The 20,084-nt window shown below is 33.2% G+C and overlaps 2 protein-coding genes and 1 non-coding gene across 3 annotated transcripts; 1 reads left to right on the top strand and 2 right to left on the bottom strand.

The window, feature by feature from the left end:
* Window positions 1–1,605: 1,605 nt before the first annotated feature.
* On the bottom strand, window positions 1,606–1,737 carry LOC143599867 (U11 spliceosomal RNA). Its single transcript, XR_013147370.1, has one exon. It is a non-coding gene; the product is annotated as a U11 spliceosomal RNA (small nuclear RNA).
* Window positions 1,738–2,530: 793 nt separating this feature from the next.
* On the bottom strand, window positions 2,531–9,972 carry LOC143599865 (actin-related protein 9-like). The gene is made up of 20 exons (XM_077077718.1): window positions 9,942–9,972; window positions 9,766–9,841; window positions 9,037–9,155; window positions 8,821–8,880; window positions 8,665–8,730; window positions 8,480–8,588; window positions 7,645–7,853; window positions 7,456–7,576; window positions 7,311–7,375; window positions 6,665–6,754; window positions 6,520–6,570; window positions 6,273–6,404; window positions 5,484–5,573; window positions 5,288–5,358; window positions 4,234–4,439; window positions 4,104–4,147; window positions 3,963–4,012; window positions 3,005–3,050; window positions 2,816–2,866; window positions 2,531–2,722 (listed from the first exon to the last, which is right to left on the bottom strand). Exons 1-20 carry the CDS (start codon window positions 9,942–9,944, stop codon window positions 2,579–2,581), a joined length of 1,803 nt encoding a protein of 600 aa, XP_076933833.1. The 5' UTR covers window positions 9,945–9,972; the 3' UTR covers window positions 2,531–2,578.
* Window positions 9,973–14,693: 4,721 nt separating this feature from the next.
* LOC143599864 (uncharacterized) lies at window positions 14,694–17,812 on the top strand. The gene is made up of 5 exons (XM_077077717.1): window positions 14,694–14,869; window positions 15,654–15,768; window positions 15,870–15,959; window positions 17,348–17,446; window positions 17,529–17,812. The coding sequence occupies exons 1-5, from the start codon at window positions 14,802–14,804 to the stop codon at window positions 17,631–17,633; spliced, it is 477 nt and encodes a 158-aa protein (XP_076933832.1). The 5' UTR covers window positions 14,694–14,801; the 3' UTR covers window positions 17,634–17,812.
* The last annotated feature ends 2,272 nt before the right edge of the window (window positions 17,813–20,084 follow it).

The following is a 20,084-nucleotide window of genomic DNA, read 5'->3' as shown; positions in this document are numbered from 1 at the left end:
GCAATATTTCTAGATGTATAAAAGATATACATAAAAAAAATCTATCATTTAGAAATCTAGAAATTTTATTTATAGTTCCTTACGCGACCCTAAATAGAATAATAGATCTGTGATTAACACATCCCTCATTATCTTCAATGGACAACCAAAAAGACAAAAAGTATTTGTATGGTACCGCAATCATTCCCGTTTAAAAAAAATTAAATAACTAAAATGTTCCGCAATCATTCCCGTTCAAATTTTTTTTTAAATGACGAAAAGACACAATGCCGAGATCAAAGAAAAAGATAGATTGCAAAAATAACACAATGCTGAACAAAATATAGTATAATGTTGAGTGATATAACACAATATAAAAAAATACACAATGTCAAGGAAAAAACACAATCAATGACGACAATAAACACAAAACGCAATGATAAACAAAAAGGCACAATGATCTTTTTCACTCACCATTGTGTTTTTTTAGAACGAGAAAGACGGTGAAAACATTTTTGTGTTTTTACTTTTTTCATTTATTTATTAAATTTTGAGTTATGATTTTTTAAGGAGTTTTTTTGTATAGCTACAAATCATTTTCATCGTTTTCATTTTTGTTTCCCTTTGTAGAATAACTTGACTCATTGTTAGATACAAATTAAAAAACATGAAACTCGAGAAACACGCTTAAAAGGCCTTAATATACATACATATCAAGTTTGGTTTGAGTATTAATCAAGAAAAGATGGCTTAGAACGAGACCACATGAGACATGACTTGATTATGTGCTTTAAAACAGAGGTGAATAATAGGATTATTTATTAGTTTCTTCTTATTATGCATAGTTTTAGATTAGATGAGCTGCATGTTAACAATTCTAGACAGAAATATTAATAGCTCAAACTATAACCCATTGACTTATTAGAATTTATACTACCAATACGAACCATTCTTAATATTCGGTGCCAAAAGTCTTATACTAAGAATCATTAACTGATATTAATTCATATTGCTTATATGTCCAACACCACTTAACGTTCGTTGACAAAAGACTGAAAGAGACAGAGTATCTCTCTAACTTGAAAAAACGTCAAAAATTAAAGTTAGTGGAAAGAAAAGTTATATTTGGTGAGAGGTATGTCATCAAAATACCAAATATCGGACCGGGTAATACCCAACACTCCAATGTGCCTGAACATGACGAATCCGGGTTAGTTCTGAACCCATATAAACCATACGTGGCAGATTGCAACAGTGCATGACCTGATGACAACCGATATGAGCAAATAAGAGGTGTTGACACATTATATATACTAGTGAGATCACACTAAGTATTCACTCTATACTACTCTTTTAACTCTTCTTGATCAAAACAACAGAAGTTCTTACTAGGGGGATGAACACGGTATCAAAAATCCTGATCCTGAAAATCGGATACTCAAAACTTTGATAACACACCAAACAGACAATACCAAATCGTTTCCAAATTTGCTCATCCAAGTTTATACACGAAACAGTCAAGAACAACACTTCACACACACACCATCTCAAGGTTGGCTATTTCTCTATTTACTGATTTTTGTTTTTTTTCCCTTTTTAATTGCAAAATTTCGGGTTGGTGAAAATGGAGGGTCGGCCAAAGGGAGCGAGCCAACCCTATAAGTTCCCACAAATTATGTCAGCCATATGTCTTGATAGCCATACAGCACTCACTTTTCAATAAGCGAGCGTGGTATATTTAGCCAACCGACCCTTTTAAGTTTTAAACGTAAAACCCAACTCCACTCTTCCCAAATATTTCACCCCATCGATGTGGGACACTATATCCCATTTCACTTCCATTCATGATTCAACTCATCAATAATAATTTTATTTATTTATGGTGCTTGAAGATAATAAGAATCATTTTAAGGTTTAATAACATAACGAAACACATTCATAATTTCCAGGAGTTTATGTAACTAAACGAGCCGAACTACTCATGAGTTAGGATCAGTTAAAAGCTTGAAACGAGCCGAGATTTTTTGTGCACGAACCTCAAATAAAGCTCGTTTAGTTATTGACCTGAACCTGTATGGAAACTCATTTAGGCTCGTCGAGCACTCAAAGCCTTGCGCATTTTTAAGTTTGACTTCTTTTGGACTTTTATTTATTAATTTCACATTGAACAACCAAGCTCGAGCCAAGCTTTGGCTCGTTTAAGATACTACACGAGCTTGAGTCTAGCTTAGGCACATTTAACGTTTTTCTCTAAATATAAAAAATTAATTTAAGACACATAAAGTTTAATTAACAAATAATAAACGAGGCGAGCCGAAGCTTGGAAAACAATTCACCAGTCAAGCTCGGTCTTTAAAAATAGAGCACGAGCTCTAGTAAGTAAAAACAAGCTAGGCTCTACCCTAGTTAAGCTCGGGCTCGCCTCGTCGTTGACTATCCACTTATCCAGAATCCTTATAAGGTTGATAACATCATCGAAACACGTTTTTAATTTCTAGAAAAATTATGTAATACATTGGTTGTGATTGAAGATAAGTAGATAACAAGAATGAATCCTTGTAAGGTTGATAAACATCAACTAAACACATTTTTTTACTTTCTAGGAATTTATGTAACACATTGGTTGTGCTTGAAGATAATAAGAATCCTTGTATTTTCTGCCTCCCGCTATATGAATCCCGTTCCGAATCCAATCTTCTCGGTGTATCCAAGCTTCACGACCATAATCGATCACGCCCAGTATCTGCATGGAATCAGATTGTTTTGAATTTGATTACAAAAATTATATTATTACAATGATAATCATCCAAGTTTCTAGTTTTTAGAATTGACTTACAGCTCCGCCTCGCCATGCCACAAACAATGGATTGGTTCTTGATTGCAATACCTATTCAAGCAAGTCAAGTTTTGTATTAAAAAGAGATGACATACAAGTATACAACCCTTGTATAAAAATCAAGAATCCAAGTTCTATAAAAATAGAAGTGCATCATAAATTAGTGGAACTGTGGAAGTAAAAACTAACCTCAACAGTATCAATAGCTTCATTTGAGGGAATAGCATGTAAAACTCTGCAAATAATAGTCAAGATACACGACTCAACAAGTTATGGAAACTGGATATACACGTTTTGGAATTTATATATTCCCTTGCCGGTCATGAGTTACTCGAGATTGGTTCGCTAAAAGCTCGAAGTGAGTCTAGCTTATTCAAGCCCGGGCCTAAAAATAAGCTTGTGTAATAAAGGAACCCGAGCTCAAGTTGGCTCACGAGCCTATTATTTATACAACTTTTATTGATCATATTTGATATATATATTTGTATAATAAGTATTATATATAAAGATATGATATAAATAACTGAATACTATATATATTATGCTATATGTAAAAAATTTAATTAATAAATATAGACAAAATATATTAAAACTGTATATAATTTAATTAACAAATTTAAATGAGCCTGAGCTTCATTGATTGAGCTTGAGCAGACTTTCGAGCCTAAACAAGCTTATATTTATGCAATATTTATTCATCACATGAATATATTTAATATATAATAATAATAATAATAAATATATAATTATATATAACATAATGATAAAAATACTAAATAATATATATACGTTATATGTAAAGAAAATAGCTAATACATATATATACACATAAAAATAATTAAAAATGTGTATAATGCAGTTTATAAATAATAAACAAGCCGAGCTTGAGCTTGAAAAAACTATTTAAGAGCTAATTGCGCATTAGAAATAAAGCTTGAAACGAGCTAAGCTTGAGCTCTCATATGTTAAACGAGCAGGCTCGAGGCTGAAAAAACTACTCAAGAGCTAAGCTTGAGCGTTAAAATAACGCTTGAAGCGATCCCAGCTCGAGCTCGAGCTCTCATATGTTAAACGGGCCGAGCCTCCACCACTAGTATAAGCTGGCAAAGTATTAAAAGCTCAAGAATAGAAAGCAATAATTCCAAACCTCTCCTCCACAGCCGAAATAAGACCGGTTGTCAAAGCGACTCCACCAATCTACAATTATTAAAAAAAGAATAATCATTTCTTCCAAATTGGTTAGAAATTAATTTTAACAAAAACCTCTCAAATTACACTTGGAACTCACCAGTTGCATGCTACAAAACAGCTTTCTCTGTAAATCTATACGCCCTATCAATTGGAGATATAAAAAAAGTGAGAAGAAATATAACAATTTGTGATACATATTATTAGCAGAATCAATGGTTTATTATTACCTGTTGAAAGGATACTCTTTGAAATGGCGTCTGCAAGCCCAATAATATCATCTTCTTTTTTCGGCTGAATTGACATATATGGATAATTATCCCACATTTGTAATGGATTATTATTAATGCCAGAATATAAGCCGTCTGATACATCAGGTCTTCTGGGGAAGTCAATATGCCAGGTGTCTTCTAGCATATCTTCATAATCTTTAAACCTAGACAGCATATTTTGGATGAAGACGTTTAAATTGCAGAATGGGCAGATTGACTAGGTTAGGTAACGGACAAAGGGTCAAAACAGGTAATATATTTACGAGTCGAAACGGTTGACCCAAAACTCTTTCGTCCATATTTTTACTTTCAAAATAATCAGCGTGTCAGATATGATTAGAAAAATTATACTGCTCTAACAATACTATTTTTAAGGGAAGAAAAATGATTCAAGAGGTTTTATGCATTAAAAATATACGTATGATGACTTACAATTACAGGTGTAATGAGCCAAGCTGCTCGTGAGCTACTCGAGTTGGCTCACTAAAAGCTCGAAATCAAGCTGAGCTTAAATGAGCTCGAGCCTGAAAATAAGTTCGTTTAATAAATGAGCCCAAGCTTCCTTTATTGACCTCGAGCTGACTCGCAAGCCTATTATTAATATAACTTTTAATTAAAATAACAAATATATATTTGTACAATAACTAATATAATATATAAAAGTTATGAGAAAAGTAAATAATAACTAATTAATACATATTATGTCATATATAGAATTTATAATTAACTATGTATAACAATAACTAAAAACGTATACAAATTAATATATAATAAAGAGCAAAGCCCGGGCTTGAAAAACTGCCCACATGCCGAGCTCAAGCTCTAGCAAGTTAAACAAGTCAAGCTCGAGCTCGGTTCCTTTACACCCATAATTTTGGTCCATTTGACCCATTAGAGATAAAAGTCATGAAATACAACCAGAATTGACACCATTCATAAGTAAATGATTCAAAATTTCCACTTCTAGGTGTTGTTGATACGACATTAACGTTAAATAATCGTTAAGACTCACCAAGTACGAGGAGGTGGAGGATAGACATCTGGAACCAAAAGTGCCGGATAGAAAAGACCCATAGGCGCCACCTGTTCCAACAGATAATGAACAATTAGTTGCAGTTTAAGAACCATAACTTTGTTAACCCTAAAATTCTATAAGTTTCTACATGTCAAATGAATAATAATATGAGATTTAAGAGTATAATTCATACATTAAGAGCAGTTAGCCTTGTCTTATGTGATCCAGGTGGCAAACCGTCTTCATATGAATGAACCACCCCAAACGCTTCAACTTCCCCCTCCTGCTCATAGAAAAAAAAATTAGGAACGTAAAAGGGTATAAAGGTCATTTTAAAACAACTTAACAACTTTTTAAACTTCAGTTGGCCCAAATTTTCTCAATTGCTTAAGAGTTACAACCTACAAAACAGACTATTTAAGTAAAAGGGTATAATGGTCATTTCAAACGACTTAACTTTTTAAACGTCAGGTAGTGAAAAAGACCAAACATGTTACTGTGTGTGAACAGTGAGGACCGTATATGTAATTTCTGAGACGAAAGGACCAAACTGCAATATGGGCATGCCACACTTATCACTCGTGTAAGTTTACTCTAAAATATATTAGATTAATACTTTATCAATATAATTTTAAGGTTTACTAGAACCAATATATAATCTCACATAAAATTACTTGAATGCTTAATAGTTAAAACCTACAAAACAGACTTTTTATGTAAAAGGGTATAATGGCCATTTCAAAACGACTTAATTTTTTAACGCCAGCTAGTGAATAGGAACAAACATGCTACTGTGTCTGAACAATGAGGATCATGCATGATATATGTGGTTTCTGAAAAGAGAAGACCAGACTTGCAATATGAACATATCATAGTCACCATTCATGTAATTTACACTATAATATATTTAGATTATATGATTAGTAACTTAACACTACAGTTTTAACTTTTGAGGTTTAATAGCGCGATTATATGATCTTACATAAATCTGGCAGTACGATTCTTTTAGCCGATTCAGCATCAATAAATCTATTGGTTTCGCAAGAGAATCTGTACGTATAGGTGGCCATGTTTGATGATGTCTCTGGGTCCACAAAAGGCATCTTGATACATCCTGACAAAATTAAGCAAATCATTATGTATAATAGAGTCAGAATCAGAGTCAAAGTCAAAGTCATAGTCAGCACTTATGACAAAAAAGAAAAAAATATATTAAGTCAAATTCACACCTCTCCGCCAAAACGTAAGGTGATTTGTGTATGAGGAAGAGCAACTCCGTCCTGACAATATTCATAAATATTTAACTATAAGATGTTCATAAATAAACCGAGGTTTGAATTATTTATTATTATTGTTATCTTATTGATGGTATACCTCAACACAAATAACTGAAGTGACCTGAGCACCAATATTCACTATACATGCTGTTGGTAATCCGTTTCCAAACACTGCAGCAAGACCTTCCTGCATTTATGATATCATAATATTATAGTTTCATTAATTTATATTTTTAGTAATTATTACTTGCAAATTTAAAAAATAAAAATCACAAGCAAAAGGTTCCATGTTGCTTGCTTACTAAGATTATCGTATCCTAACATAAATCTGGCCATAAGATTCTTAGGGCTGTTCAAAAAGTTCGACGCTCGCTCAAAATCGGATCGTTTACAACGACTCGAACCAAGTTAACCTCGAATCATTGGCACGCTCGTTAGGCTCATTGGCTCACTCATCCGCTCGTTTAAATTAAATCCCAAATGTTAAAATACATGAATTAAAATTCTGTAGTTCATTGATTATGCACTATGTGTATGTTAAAATTAGTACTTTTTTCTTTTTTATATATGTCAATATGTGTAAAAATACAAAACTAGTGTTTTCTCAAGTATAATAAGCTGGCTAGACAAGCCACAAGCCGGCTCATAATTTTGACAAGCCAAGCTCGAGATCAACATTTCCGTTCGTTTACTGCCTACTTGAAATGTAACATGCAAAAGAATATATAACAATGAATTATCACCTGATGAACAACTGCTGAACTAAACCGCAAGTCTCGCAACACTATAGATAATATCTCCTTGATTTCTGAATAAAAATATATATGCCAAAAACATGATTTATCTTGCATGCTCATGACTGAATTAAATATAAAATAATATAATTACCTCGATTATCAAATGTTTCAGGCACTACAATAAGAGCCGAATACATGTTTCTCTCATTATGAGGAATATGTAACTTATCAATCAATATCCAGTCCCATATGGCTTGTATATCTTCAAGTACCTGTAAAATTAAAAAATGTTTATTTTTTCTTTATTGAAATTGTTATTGGAATATATATGTAAAAGTACCTGTTGCATGGGATAGTGTTGAGAAATATTAAGATGGCCTCTACGTACAGGGCGTCTTAAACAATACGGTTCGGTTGGAGAAATACGCATAGCCTCTTCACCACAAATGTACTCTTTGTATTTGGGCACGCTTGCGTTTGGCTTATCCCCACCGTTACTTTCCTGTGGGCTATGGGACTCGATTGTTGCATGTTCATGTGATGAACTTTCTGATACATTTGAATATAGTTACTTAAAAAGGGTAGGTATAGGAGGGAATAATAATAATAATAATAATAATAATAATAATAATAATAATAATAATAATAATATGTTTGGTAAGTAAGAAGGTATCGAGTTGTGATTTTTAATCTAAAAGAGTATCATAATTTCCTTTAGTGTGCTAAGAACCAAAGGATTTTCAAAACATGCATATTTGACAAGGGGTATAAATGTCTTTTTTGCTGAATTAGGTTAAGGTTAACTAACTGAATTGCCACTTTCAGCAAAATTGCTTTATTTCTTTCCTGGTGCTGGGGCTGTAAAACAATCGAGCCGAGCCGAGCCAAGCCAAGCCAAGCCAGGATGGGCCCAGCTCGTTTATAAACTGAGCTGAAATTTTGAGCTTGAACCAGGTATTGGCTCATAGAGCTGGCCCGTATATTAATTTTTTAAAAGAAAACTAATTTTTAAAACTTTATACATATCGTTATATATAATTATAAAAACTAAAAATAATATTTGTGACATTCACAAAATACTTATGTATATCAAAATTTGGGCTTTAATTTAAACGAGCCAATTAACTGGCTCGCCACGCCGACCTTGGCTCTGCGAGCTTTTTGAACACCTGTACCTGGTGCCATAGATGTCTCGGAACTTGGACTTTTTTCGTACACATCAGTCCATGGAAACACAACCTCTTTCTTATTATTCTGTTGAGATAACACATCAACACGACCCATCTATAAAATAATCAATTTCAATGTTAACCGTATTACAATATAATCGAATAATGTTACAAATACAATAAGCGCCTACCTTTCGTGGGTGGGAGTTGTTTACCACCTCTTCATCAAGAAACGGTATCTTCAATAAAGATGCAATCTGTAATATTTCAAAAAAAAAAAAAGAAAGAAAAAAAGACATATTCAATTTCAAGCACATGAATTTGACATATATACAGGCATCACTTACATTGTCATACGCGTTCTCTCTTTCTACATGCTGAGCCGTCGTAACTTGAGAATTTAACATCTGATAAATTCACAATAAAAACATAAACAGCAATTAAGTTGAAAGATTAACCTAAACTTTCTTTTATATGCACATTTGTTTTGTTAGTTAATTACAATAACACCCTCGTTTTCTTCTATAAAGCACAACTTTTAACTTGAATGTACAAAAGTCAACCTGATCTTGCACATTTCTTCTAGGTGATTGATTCGCTCCGGTTGTACGCCTTGCAATGCAATGTGGAATATTAAAGGGGGCATCTTGATGAGTCAGCCCGATTCGTACATTTGCAGACCCTAAAAAAAGCAAATTCAATAACAGGGAAAACGTTTTAACGGTCGCTCTCTCTAAAATCTAAGAGTGTTAAATGGGCCGCGTTCACGGGTTGGCGGGCCCAACCCAACACAAACCCGAAAATCATGTAAGACACGTGTATCCAAACACGACCCGCATATTCACAGGTTGACCTAAAGTTTTTATTTTTTCACATATTAATATTTTATAAATTAATACTTTTATAACGAAAAGTACAAATTAAAATAAAATAACTACATTTTACTTATGAATCTTATATTCTTATGTCAATAATTTCTATTTTAGTTTTAAATTTTGACATAAGATACCCAACCAGTGTAATTTATTACACAAAAAACATTTATAATTTAAAAAAAAACATGGGTTATTAAACGGGTACGGACTGAAACTGACCCGAACCCGTTTATGAAAATCCCAAACCCGTGAATATTATGTTGGGTTCTTGTCGTGTCGAAATTCACATCTTAAAATCCATAAATACAAAGTAAGAGATACAATTAAAGTTAAACCCACTTCAAATTTTGTAGCTAGAGCATAAAAAAGTAATTACGTTTATTAGAAGAGGGTATTGATTAGGGTTTGGTTAGCGACCTGGATTGATGACGACAAGATTAGAGTTGCGGTCGCCGAAGAGGTGTGAAGGGATTGCTGCTGATTTCGAGTAATCCTGCATAACAATTGTAATTGTAATTCATTGGATAACTAATAATAATATAATACATTGTAATTGAAAGATTATTATAGAAAAAGGTGTGTTCTTTGTTTACCATTCAGGATTAGGGTTAGCTGGTCGGGCGGTGGGGTGGGGACCAGTGATTAATCGGATCAGACTACCTATCACCAATTTGGGGTTGTATATGCAGTTCTCTCCGGCGATCAATCTCCGTTTGCTTGCTTGGTTTCACTGTGGTTTTTGAAAGCAGAACAGTGCCTTCTATGTTTAGTTATGTTACTATGTTTCGTTCGTTTATACTACTACTATTATGTTTTAAGTGGCGCAATGCGAGACATGTCGGTAATACTTTAAAGGTGATAAAATTCGAGCATTGAGGTGGTAAGTCGACATGAATTATGTCAGTTTTCATCAAGTTCGCTATAGTAACGGAACTAAAAAAACAATGGCGTTCAGTCAGTTTTGTTAAGTTCGTTAGGTATTTAGGATAGCAGAGCTAAAAGAAACTGCAATGAGTCTACATGAATTCAGTCTTCGTTATGTTCGTTATTGTACCATAACTAAAACAAAACAAACAAAAAAAAATGCCGCATGCTAATAAGGCGGTTAGCGGCCCAATGAAGGCTTCGCTGCACCAAACTTGTCTTTTAATCTTATTTATTAATAGTAATAGTAAAGTAATTAAGGTATACGAGTAAGGAGACGTTGTTCGTTTTTGATTGTTTGTTTAGCCAAAGTTATAAGAAAAGAAACACGGTATGTTTTGTTCGTTTATATGGCTACTGATAATCCATATAATTACTTGTTACACGGGGGGTTAATCGAGATGATTCAGCATGTATACAAAACATTAAAATACATAAAGTTTTAAATAGATGTTTTTATATTGATATACTAAACTCGTAGTCTTTTTTAAAACCATAAAGTTTCAAATAAATCGTTCATTACAACTTTCCATAAATCTTATATTAAACATGTATAGAAAAAAAATAGAAGTTAGTACATGAAAATATATTATTAAAACGGTCCCGTTAACAAGCTTCGGCATAAAGTGAAATATATGATGAATTTCAAAACTTTCTTGTAACGGTATGAGTTGTTTTCGGGTTGGAACGTGCCATGTTTTAAAATTTGTAACAACTCAAGAAACACCAATGGACCAAAATTCAATTTCAATTTCAACCCCACCACTAACATTTGATAGAAACCAACCATTCCCCATAATGATGATGTATGTATCGTTTTAGGGGCACAATCCAAACATGCTCTTATATATCAGGTGATTTTATATAATGTGATATCGAAACTTAGTACAAGTCCTTAGTAGTGTCGATCGATGTTATTTATCGGGTTGTTTGATAAAGTTAATGTCGCTGATGACTAGCGTTTTTGTCCTTAATGTATAAGTTGTCCCATTTAAATATGGTATTTTATACCCTAGAGTTTTCAATTAGGGCTTGCGCTTCAAATATGAAGTGCTGGTATGGAACTCGTTTTTTGTGTGGATTATTTAGATCTTGTGTTCCGAACTAGTTGTTTTGATGTGAAACTAGTGCTTTGGATACGAGAGTTGATCTTTCACTTTTTATGGCATAAACTCGCTTTATATGTTGGGTTATGGACCGGAGGTTTTTATGTAGAGCTTGTATGGTATAAACTTGATTAAAAGATTGTGATCCGTCTCAGAAGTGCAAGTTGTTACCCGGGCATATGATTCTTGATTGTTGTGATGCTCGATTTGAAAGTTATGCCTTAGATGAAAGAGTTGGATTTCTTTCACTCCGTTGTGTAGTCTTTTGTAAGAACGATTTAATTTTAAGTTTTGCTCATGAAGTTGAAACTTCTTTATATGAATAAATTAGAATTTTGAATAATATAACTAGTTTATATATACTATAATATAAGTTATTACCGATACTTTCTTTATTAGTATAAAGGGGCGCTCCACAAACTACTCAATTTATCCAAATAAAACAACCAATCATCAAAACCCATCACATTTTACTCGATTGAACTCAAAAGTACCCTACATTAATCGCGAGAGTGTTCCTAACTACCCAAAGTATCGGGTTCCACTACTAAGCACAAAACAATCATTACTCATCTTTAAAACATTTTTTTAAGACCCCAAAATATCTTCCCAATTTCACTACTTAATTCTTTTACCTGTGTTCCCAAAGTATCCGATCGGATTACCCGAATGTGTTTGTTTATCAATTTTTTAAAATAACAATTATTATATATAACAAGTTTGGGGCCGCTAAGTCCCGATCAGGTCACTTAACGGCACCTTATTGGTCATTGACATTTTTTTGTTTTAGTTCTGGTACCATAACGAACATAACAAAATCCGACGAAATTCATGTAGACTCACAGTCTCAATACCGGGGACCAAAAACACTCAGGTTTTACCAACGTCCGAGTTTACCAACCCCCATTCTTCCACTTCAGTTTTTCTATATTTTGTTAGCCCCGGTACCATACAAAAGTAACAGAAACCGACCGCACTCATATCAATTTACCGTCTCATTCCTAAAACCATAACATTTAAGTTTCTACCTTGTAGGTTTTACCAACCGGCCCAGACCTAAAACACTAGTGATTATCTCTACTATACATAAAGAGTGAGTGAATGACCTCTTAAAAGTTAAGAGGTCCAATAAATATTGCTAAGTTTACAAGTCTTAATGCATGTCTTTAACTTCTTTTTAAGGGTAAATATATCTTTCTATCAATACTTACATCTTGGCCCCTCAATTTTATCAACTTTTACTATATAAACAATAATTATATTTTTGGCCCCTCAAGTAAAACCAACTACCCCTCACGATTTTTAAAAGATCATAATTATTTCATACGTTAATATTTAAAAAAAGAAACTACACCATAAAAACGAGAATTTTGTTCTCTTTAATTTGAGTATAGTAATGCTATACTTTGTAAATTTAAAAAAATTCGCATGCTACACGAATACGATTTACGGCCGACAACCGGGTTCTGGCAAGGCGTTTAACATCGTCGGGTTACACCGACACTGGTTAAGCGTTTGATGTCGGGTTACATGCGTACCGACATCGGTTACGAGTTAGATGCCGCGTTACACACGTGGCGACGTTAGATTTCATGCGTTCAAGCGCGGGTTACCCAGGTACCGAATCTGGTTACGCATCCGATGATGCATTATGCGTTTATGGTCGTCAAGTTATGCTCGTACCGGTAACAACTATGTGGTCGATGTGCCTTCGTTACATGTGTATCGACATTGATTACAAGTTTGATATTGCTTTATGCGACAGATGTGGGTTTGTGTTCGTTCCAATGTTGTTTGACGCGCATAGCGAGCCTGACACGCCTACTAACGTCGGGTTGTGCATGCCATATCAACCTATTCTGATCAGTTGGAAAATAACACCACCTAATTCTAACCCATTTGAAAATAACACCAACCCATTTTGACACGTACATAATCACGCAATATATGTTGCAATTTTGCATTCACATAATTACGTATAAAGAAAGATAATTACACACCTTCTATGATAATTACACAACATATTTTCATAATTACGCATGACTATAATCACACTTATTATACGCACAACACACCTAGGTATAAAGAAAATCATTTTTTTTCTTTTAAAAAGTAGTTTGTTTTTCTAGAAAAGAAAATACTTATGTAGTTTTTTTAGATGCTTGATTTTATGGTGTTGTTTTTTATATAATAATGTCGTGGAGAAAAGTTATCAATGTTTTAAATGTTGAAGAATTATGCTTAATTTAGATTCTTGTTTAAGGAGGAGAACAATATAAATGCATATAAAGTTCAATAGTTTAAGTAAATACAAGTGTTAAAACACATTAGAAATCTTATAAATAATTTATCTTTTTGTTTAACGTTAAATATTTATTATTGTTTCTCTGTCCATATGAATGGAGAAACAATATGGGAGAGACTATATATTCTATAAACACAAGTTCAGTCCTTATAACAAGCAACTGACTTACTCAACTTTTTGGTTAAGTAAAGTGTTAGAGTTAATCCATCGACATGATTAAGTTATATGTGTGATATTTATGATAATAAATTGTAAAGTTGAGCCAAATTGAGTCAATGAGAAAACGTATGGTCCTCTTGCAAGATCTAATCTCATAACATGATACGTACACGAGACGATTACGTTAACAATACTTTATTGATATACGCTGTTGTTCATACATTACATAAGTTAAGCCTATAGAGAATTCGACATGGTAACGTTACACGGAGAATAAATATGGCATAGATATCTACGTATATTCATTAGGAAATGCCTATTTATAAGCTACCCTCATTCGTTAATCATCACTAATGAACGAGGTCTCTCATTCGTTAGACACACCTAACGAATAAGGTTTCCCATAGAGAATGACCTCCCATTCGTTAAACATGCTCAGTGAATGGACATTACATTAACGAATGAGCCTTCATTTGCTAAATCCCTTAGCGAATGAGCTTAATCTATAATGAATGGACCTCATTCGCTAAACATGACTAGCGAATTAGCCATATTACATTAAACATAAAGACTAAACTACCCTTAACTTATTCGACCAGCTGTGGACAACAAATCATACACTGACAGTCAAGCATACCATCTCAAGTTTAATTTGAAGCCTAGCCAATTCAGCTTGGAATGAGGTTCGAGTCCAGTTAGAGCTAGCCCTGGTTTGGATTATATTAGCTCGTTAACAACCTTTAACTATTGTTCGCCGCAGCATCGCGCGGGCACTCTAGTATACTAGTTATATTGATAAAGAGCCCCCAATTCCAAGTGGATGAAAGTAACCAGTGTCGTGATAATAAATAGCCTCCTCCTGCTCCTCCCCACAAGTCTGAACCCAACCAACCAAACAAACCACTTTGATTTCTCTCTTGATAATAATCGAGTTCCGACCAGCAGCGGCGGCAGCACAAATGGGTTTCTTCTCCTTCTTCGGAAGGCTTTTATTTGCATCTCTCTTCATCCTCTCCGCTTGGCAAATGTACGCCATTATAATAATATTATTAACCCCCCTTCCCTCCTTTAGATCTACATCTTAATCTACTTTATCACCATCCAGTTCGCCCCTAGATCTATTATTATTACTACCCTATTTCCTCACCTAATTATCTTCATTAGACGTCGTCGTTTTGTCTAATTTAGGGCTTTATATTCTGTTCATTCTTTCTTTAGGGCTTGATTTGATCCTACTGATATGTATGATTTGCAACGTTTGTGTATTCATTTATGAAAGTGAAATTTGTTGTTTTAATTATTATCTGGAAACAAACATTGATATTGATATAAGTTTACACGACATCGAGCTCAAACATATCTTTCATAGGACATTATTATATAGTAAAAGTTTTGTTTTTGCTGCGTTTTTTTAGTATTAGTGACTTCAAGTCTCAGGACTTTTCGTTAGCTTAGAAAAGAAACGACGTAAGTTTTAGCCAAGACAACGTTGTGTTTTTTGGTCTCGTAAACTGTTTTTGCAATATTATCAATGAAAAGTGTCTTTTTATTTAGTAAATGCTTGGTTAGGATAATAAAAATTATATGTAATACAAGATTTAAAACAAAAATCACTCAACACTCACTAAGTGTACCGCCATGAGTGAGTTCCTTTTCTGCTTATGTCGCCTGCATGGCGGTACCAACACTACACGCAAGTGAATTGAGTAATTTTGTTGTTCTTGCGGTTCTCTGCTTATAATTGCTCTTGTACTGATATATACATGCCGGTTGTTATTGTTTAACACATGTCAATGTTTATTATTAACCAGGTTCAATGATTTTGGCGATGATGGTGGCCCTGCTGCAAAGGAACTAGCTCCGAAAATTTCGTCTATTCAAAGAAATCTTGTCGCTAAGTTTGGAGACGTGGTGCCAAAATTTGATGTGAGACTCTACTTTATACCATTGAATTTAAATGTGAAAATTTGTCTAAGTTCCAATTGATTATTTTCCCCCTTCTAAATTCAATATTTACATTAATACAGGTTAAGCATGTTGTTTTGTCTTCAATGGCTCTTAAAGGTGTCGGTGGGATCTTATTTGTATTTGGCAGCACCACCGGTGCCTATTTGCTGGTAATTACTTTATCATTGTTTGTGGTATCTTCTCACATTTTTATCCTGTAATTTAGTGTTAACTAGGAATGTTAACGAGTCGAGCCAAGCCAGGGTGGGCATTGTTTAGAACCCGAGTTGAGCCGGCGCTGCTCGTTATTTAACGATCTGATATGTTGTGCTTGAGCTCGGCTTGCCAAAAGCTCGGGCCAGCTAGCTCATTTATTATTTAATGTTTTAAAGCTTTTAATATTTTTGTTTTTATACATGCATTGATATCTATAAAATCAAAGAAAATAGTATTTTTACATACACATAAGACAGAATCTATGACTATAGAATATATAATCTATATGCATTGAAATTTGGGTTATATATTGCATAGTTATCAAATGCGTTAGGTGCACAACGCACTTAAGGCGCATAGGCAACACTCTGAGGGCCTAGGCGCAGAAAAAAGCGTGGGCCTCAAAAAATAAAATTAAGCTCACTTAAAAATCAAAAAACAAAATTTGTAATGGAAAGTATCACTTTTTTGAAATACCAAAATATTTCAAAACCATAATCTTCAATATAAAGTACCAAAATCATCTAGAACCCAAACCAAGTACCAAAATGATCGATCTCTGGTTATTCATGAAAAAATCTCCATAATCTGCCATAATAGTGAAAGTTACTGATGTGATCACCTGTTTATTGTAAGTATTTATTTAGTAGAACAATTTTGAAATGTTTATTGTAGCCATAATAATGAATGTTACTTATATTATTTGTTTTGATAACTTTGTTCTTGGCTTCTTGCTTTGTAATATTGAATAACCAGATCAATCATTTTATAGCTATATTGAGTTAAATTTGTTAAACCCATTAATTTTAGGTAAGTTGTTTAAACTAATTTAAGTGATAAATCAAAAACAAATCAAATAGAATCAAAATAAAAAAATCAAAAAAATTAGGGACTAATTGCCTAAAATTGTGCCTGCTTTTAAGGAAGGCGCTGCAGGTGCGCTTTGACTAAAAAAACGCCTAGGCGCAAAAAGCCAATGCTTTTAATAACTATATTATATTGTGTATATATTAAAATTTGGCCTTTAATTTAAGCGAGCCAATGTATGAGCTTACCTTGGCCCGGGCTCTGCTTGATTACAGACGAGCCGATTTCGAGCGAGTCTTGAGCTATGAACTTTTTGAACTACCCTAGTGTTAACTGATAAAATTCAACACGCTATTGACTAGAATTTAGTTCAATCAGGTTGAAATTTTAGAATAACTATTTCTCACTAATCTGCAGCATTGTCTTAATGAAGAGGGACCCGCTAAAGGCCTGTCTTGTAAACTTGTAGCAAATTGGATCAAAATATATGTAACTTGAAATATAAATCCTCAATATTTTTTTTACTCATGTGCAGACGTATCACCTGCTACTTATGACTCCATTGTTACACGACTTCTATAACTATGAAATGGATGATTCAAGATTTCACTCTCTTCTTGCGGATTTCATTCAGGTTTGTTTTTAATTTATATGTTTTTTGGTAACGTTTATTACGTCTTTTTGTAATTTTAAACTGTGGCGTGCGTCTGTTACAGAACCTTGCACTGTTTGGTGCACTTCTGTATTTCATTGGAATGAAGAGTGTGGCTCCAAGGAAGTTAGTGAAGAAGAAGCAGCCTATAAAGACCAAGACAACTTAGATTCTTTGTTTTGATTGTTGGATGGTAAGTACTTTTGTTAGAATGTGCTTCCAAAGATTCTTTCTAGAACTTTTTTGGTTTGTAATTCTCTTTCGCTGGATGTATTTCTGATTTCATTATTACCAACTCTTAATTCGGTATTTTTCTTAACACGAGAAGATGTTTGAGAAATAAAAATTTTGTTCGTTTTGTATGTTATTTTTTAGTTTATAAATCATAAATCATCTTTGATTGTCGAGCCCACATCGAATAAACACTTTTAAGTTATTATCCTTGGTTAGAGATGCTTTTGCCACTATTGCACCTGCAGTGGGATCATTGGTTGGTTTGGCGGTTGACCAATGAGCCAATCATCAATAACAGATGAAATCTCAATGCTAATCAAGAGACCAAAACTAGAGTCAGGGAGTGTGGCAGTGGGCCGGTGTTGTTCGATGTGGCAGGGGGTGTGGCGCCATTACATATGCTCTAAATTAGAACGTTTACACAATAGTAACTAAGTTTATTTTTTTATTTTTAATCTTTTTTCAATAATTTGAAAAATAATAAAATGAACTGTTTTGTTATAAATACTAGCTTAACTTTTTTATTTATGTTAGAATTCAGGTTCTTTTTTTTGAAATGTGTATGTCATAGTGACAAAGGGGTCTCTTCCAAAGGTCATAACGTACAATTGCCATACACCATAACCCAATTAAGTTCGAATTCCCTTTACATTGGTGCTGCCATTGGAGTCAGGATTCAAACTTGGACCCCAAAATGAAACTTTAAGAAAAACCTTCTCACCACCCCATCAAAGTGGCGATGACATCTTAATTAGTATATTATTTATATTAAAATTCTGGTTATTACATCAACCTAGTAAGTATATTGTCGTTTTTATTGTATATAAGGCTTCAATTACTATTTATAACTTTAGTGTGCAAGTATACATCTTAATAAGGTTGTGTGTGTTACGGTTTAACTAGCAGAGGCTAGTTATAGCGCCGTATTAATGTCATGTCACTGTCACATAGATAGTGAGTTTCAACTAGCACACGTACCCTATAATAAGCGCATTGTGGGTTAACTAGGTTTAACTAGTATTTTTAATTTATTTTTTAAAGGTGACTGGTTGTTAGTGGGGGTGAACCCCAACTTTTTGAACCCTTTGGGCGTTGGAGGGGAAAAACTAGTTTGGCACCGGGATAACATTTGAGGTGTTGTGGTTTGATGCCTTGTTAACTAGTGACGTGGCTGGACTTGGATAGCGACTGCTTTGCCATACAACAACGAAACGGTCTGTAGTAAATGTACAGTAGGTGCTTGAGAGTCGAGTAGTTGAGGCGTGTGCACCTAGTGCATTGAATGATCATGTATATTAATATTTCTCTTGAATCTTAATCATTTGTGTGGTTAATTAGATTTTTATAGTGGTAAGTTTACACGATAGTAACTATTTTTTAGCTACACGATCATAACTATTTCTTAGACAATTTCTTTACTTACGATAGTAACTATTTTTTAGCTACACGATCATAACTATTTCTTAGACAATTTCTTTACTTACGATAGTAACTATTTTTTAGCTACACGATCATAACTATTTCTTAGACAATTTCTTTACTTACGATAGTAACTATTTTTTAGCTACACGATCATAACTATTTCTTAGACAATTTCTTTACTTACGATAGTAACTATTTTTTAGCTACACGATCATAACTATTTCTTAGACAATTTCTTTACTTTCAATTTAACGAAAAGAAATAAATGAAAATTCTTCTCTTGCCTGTCATCCGTTGGCCATTGTTTCAACTAAATGTTAATATTCACGTCACCTCAAGATGTTTATGACAAGTGTGGAAATTAGTTATTTGAACTGAATTTGATGATGTAATCTTTATATATATATATATATATATATATATATATATATATATATAGAAAATGGTTCAAATAAGAATAAGGAGTTTCCTAAGAATGGTAAGAATCAACAAAGTTTTGACATTTGGCATTACAAATTATAGTGAAAGAACAATTCTAGGAAACTATGTCGGTTATAATAATTAAAGGTTATAATAATTAAAGAGTAATTCTAGGAAACTATGTCGGTTATTAGTAATTTTAAATCTCAATCATTGATTAACATGATCCAATGGCTATGATTTATTCCTAGTCTTCCTAAGAAACTATTTATTTTTAGGATAACCCTCCCCCATATATATATATATACATACATATATTAGTTTTTATTCCCCGTATTACGGGGGTTATTTTATATTATTTGTTTTAATATTTATTTATTTTTTAAATTTATATTTTTTATTGTATGAAAGTTAATAATATACTTATGGTTTGGTGATAAATTGTTTCACATATAAATGAAATGTTATAACCCGATTTAAAAGCTATATGGTTTTGATGAGACACAAGACTCGTTATTTCTTTTACTATAAAATTAGTTTTTTA

The sequence above is a fragment of the Bidens hawaiensis genome, unplaced genomic scaffold (assembly GCF_021521415.1).
Source record: "Bidens hawaiensis isolate Kalapana, Puna unplaced genomic scaffold, B.hawaiensis_p1.1 tig00053002_1, whole genome shotgun sequence".
NCBI classification, from domain to species: Eukaryota; Viridiplantae; Streptophyta; class Magnoliopsida; order Asterales; family Asteraceae; genus Bidens; species Bidens hawaiensis.
This window is presented reverse-complemented; position numbering and strand designations above follow the sequence as displayed.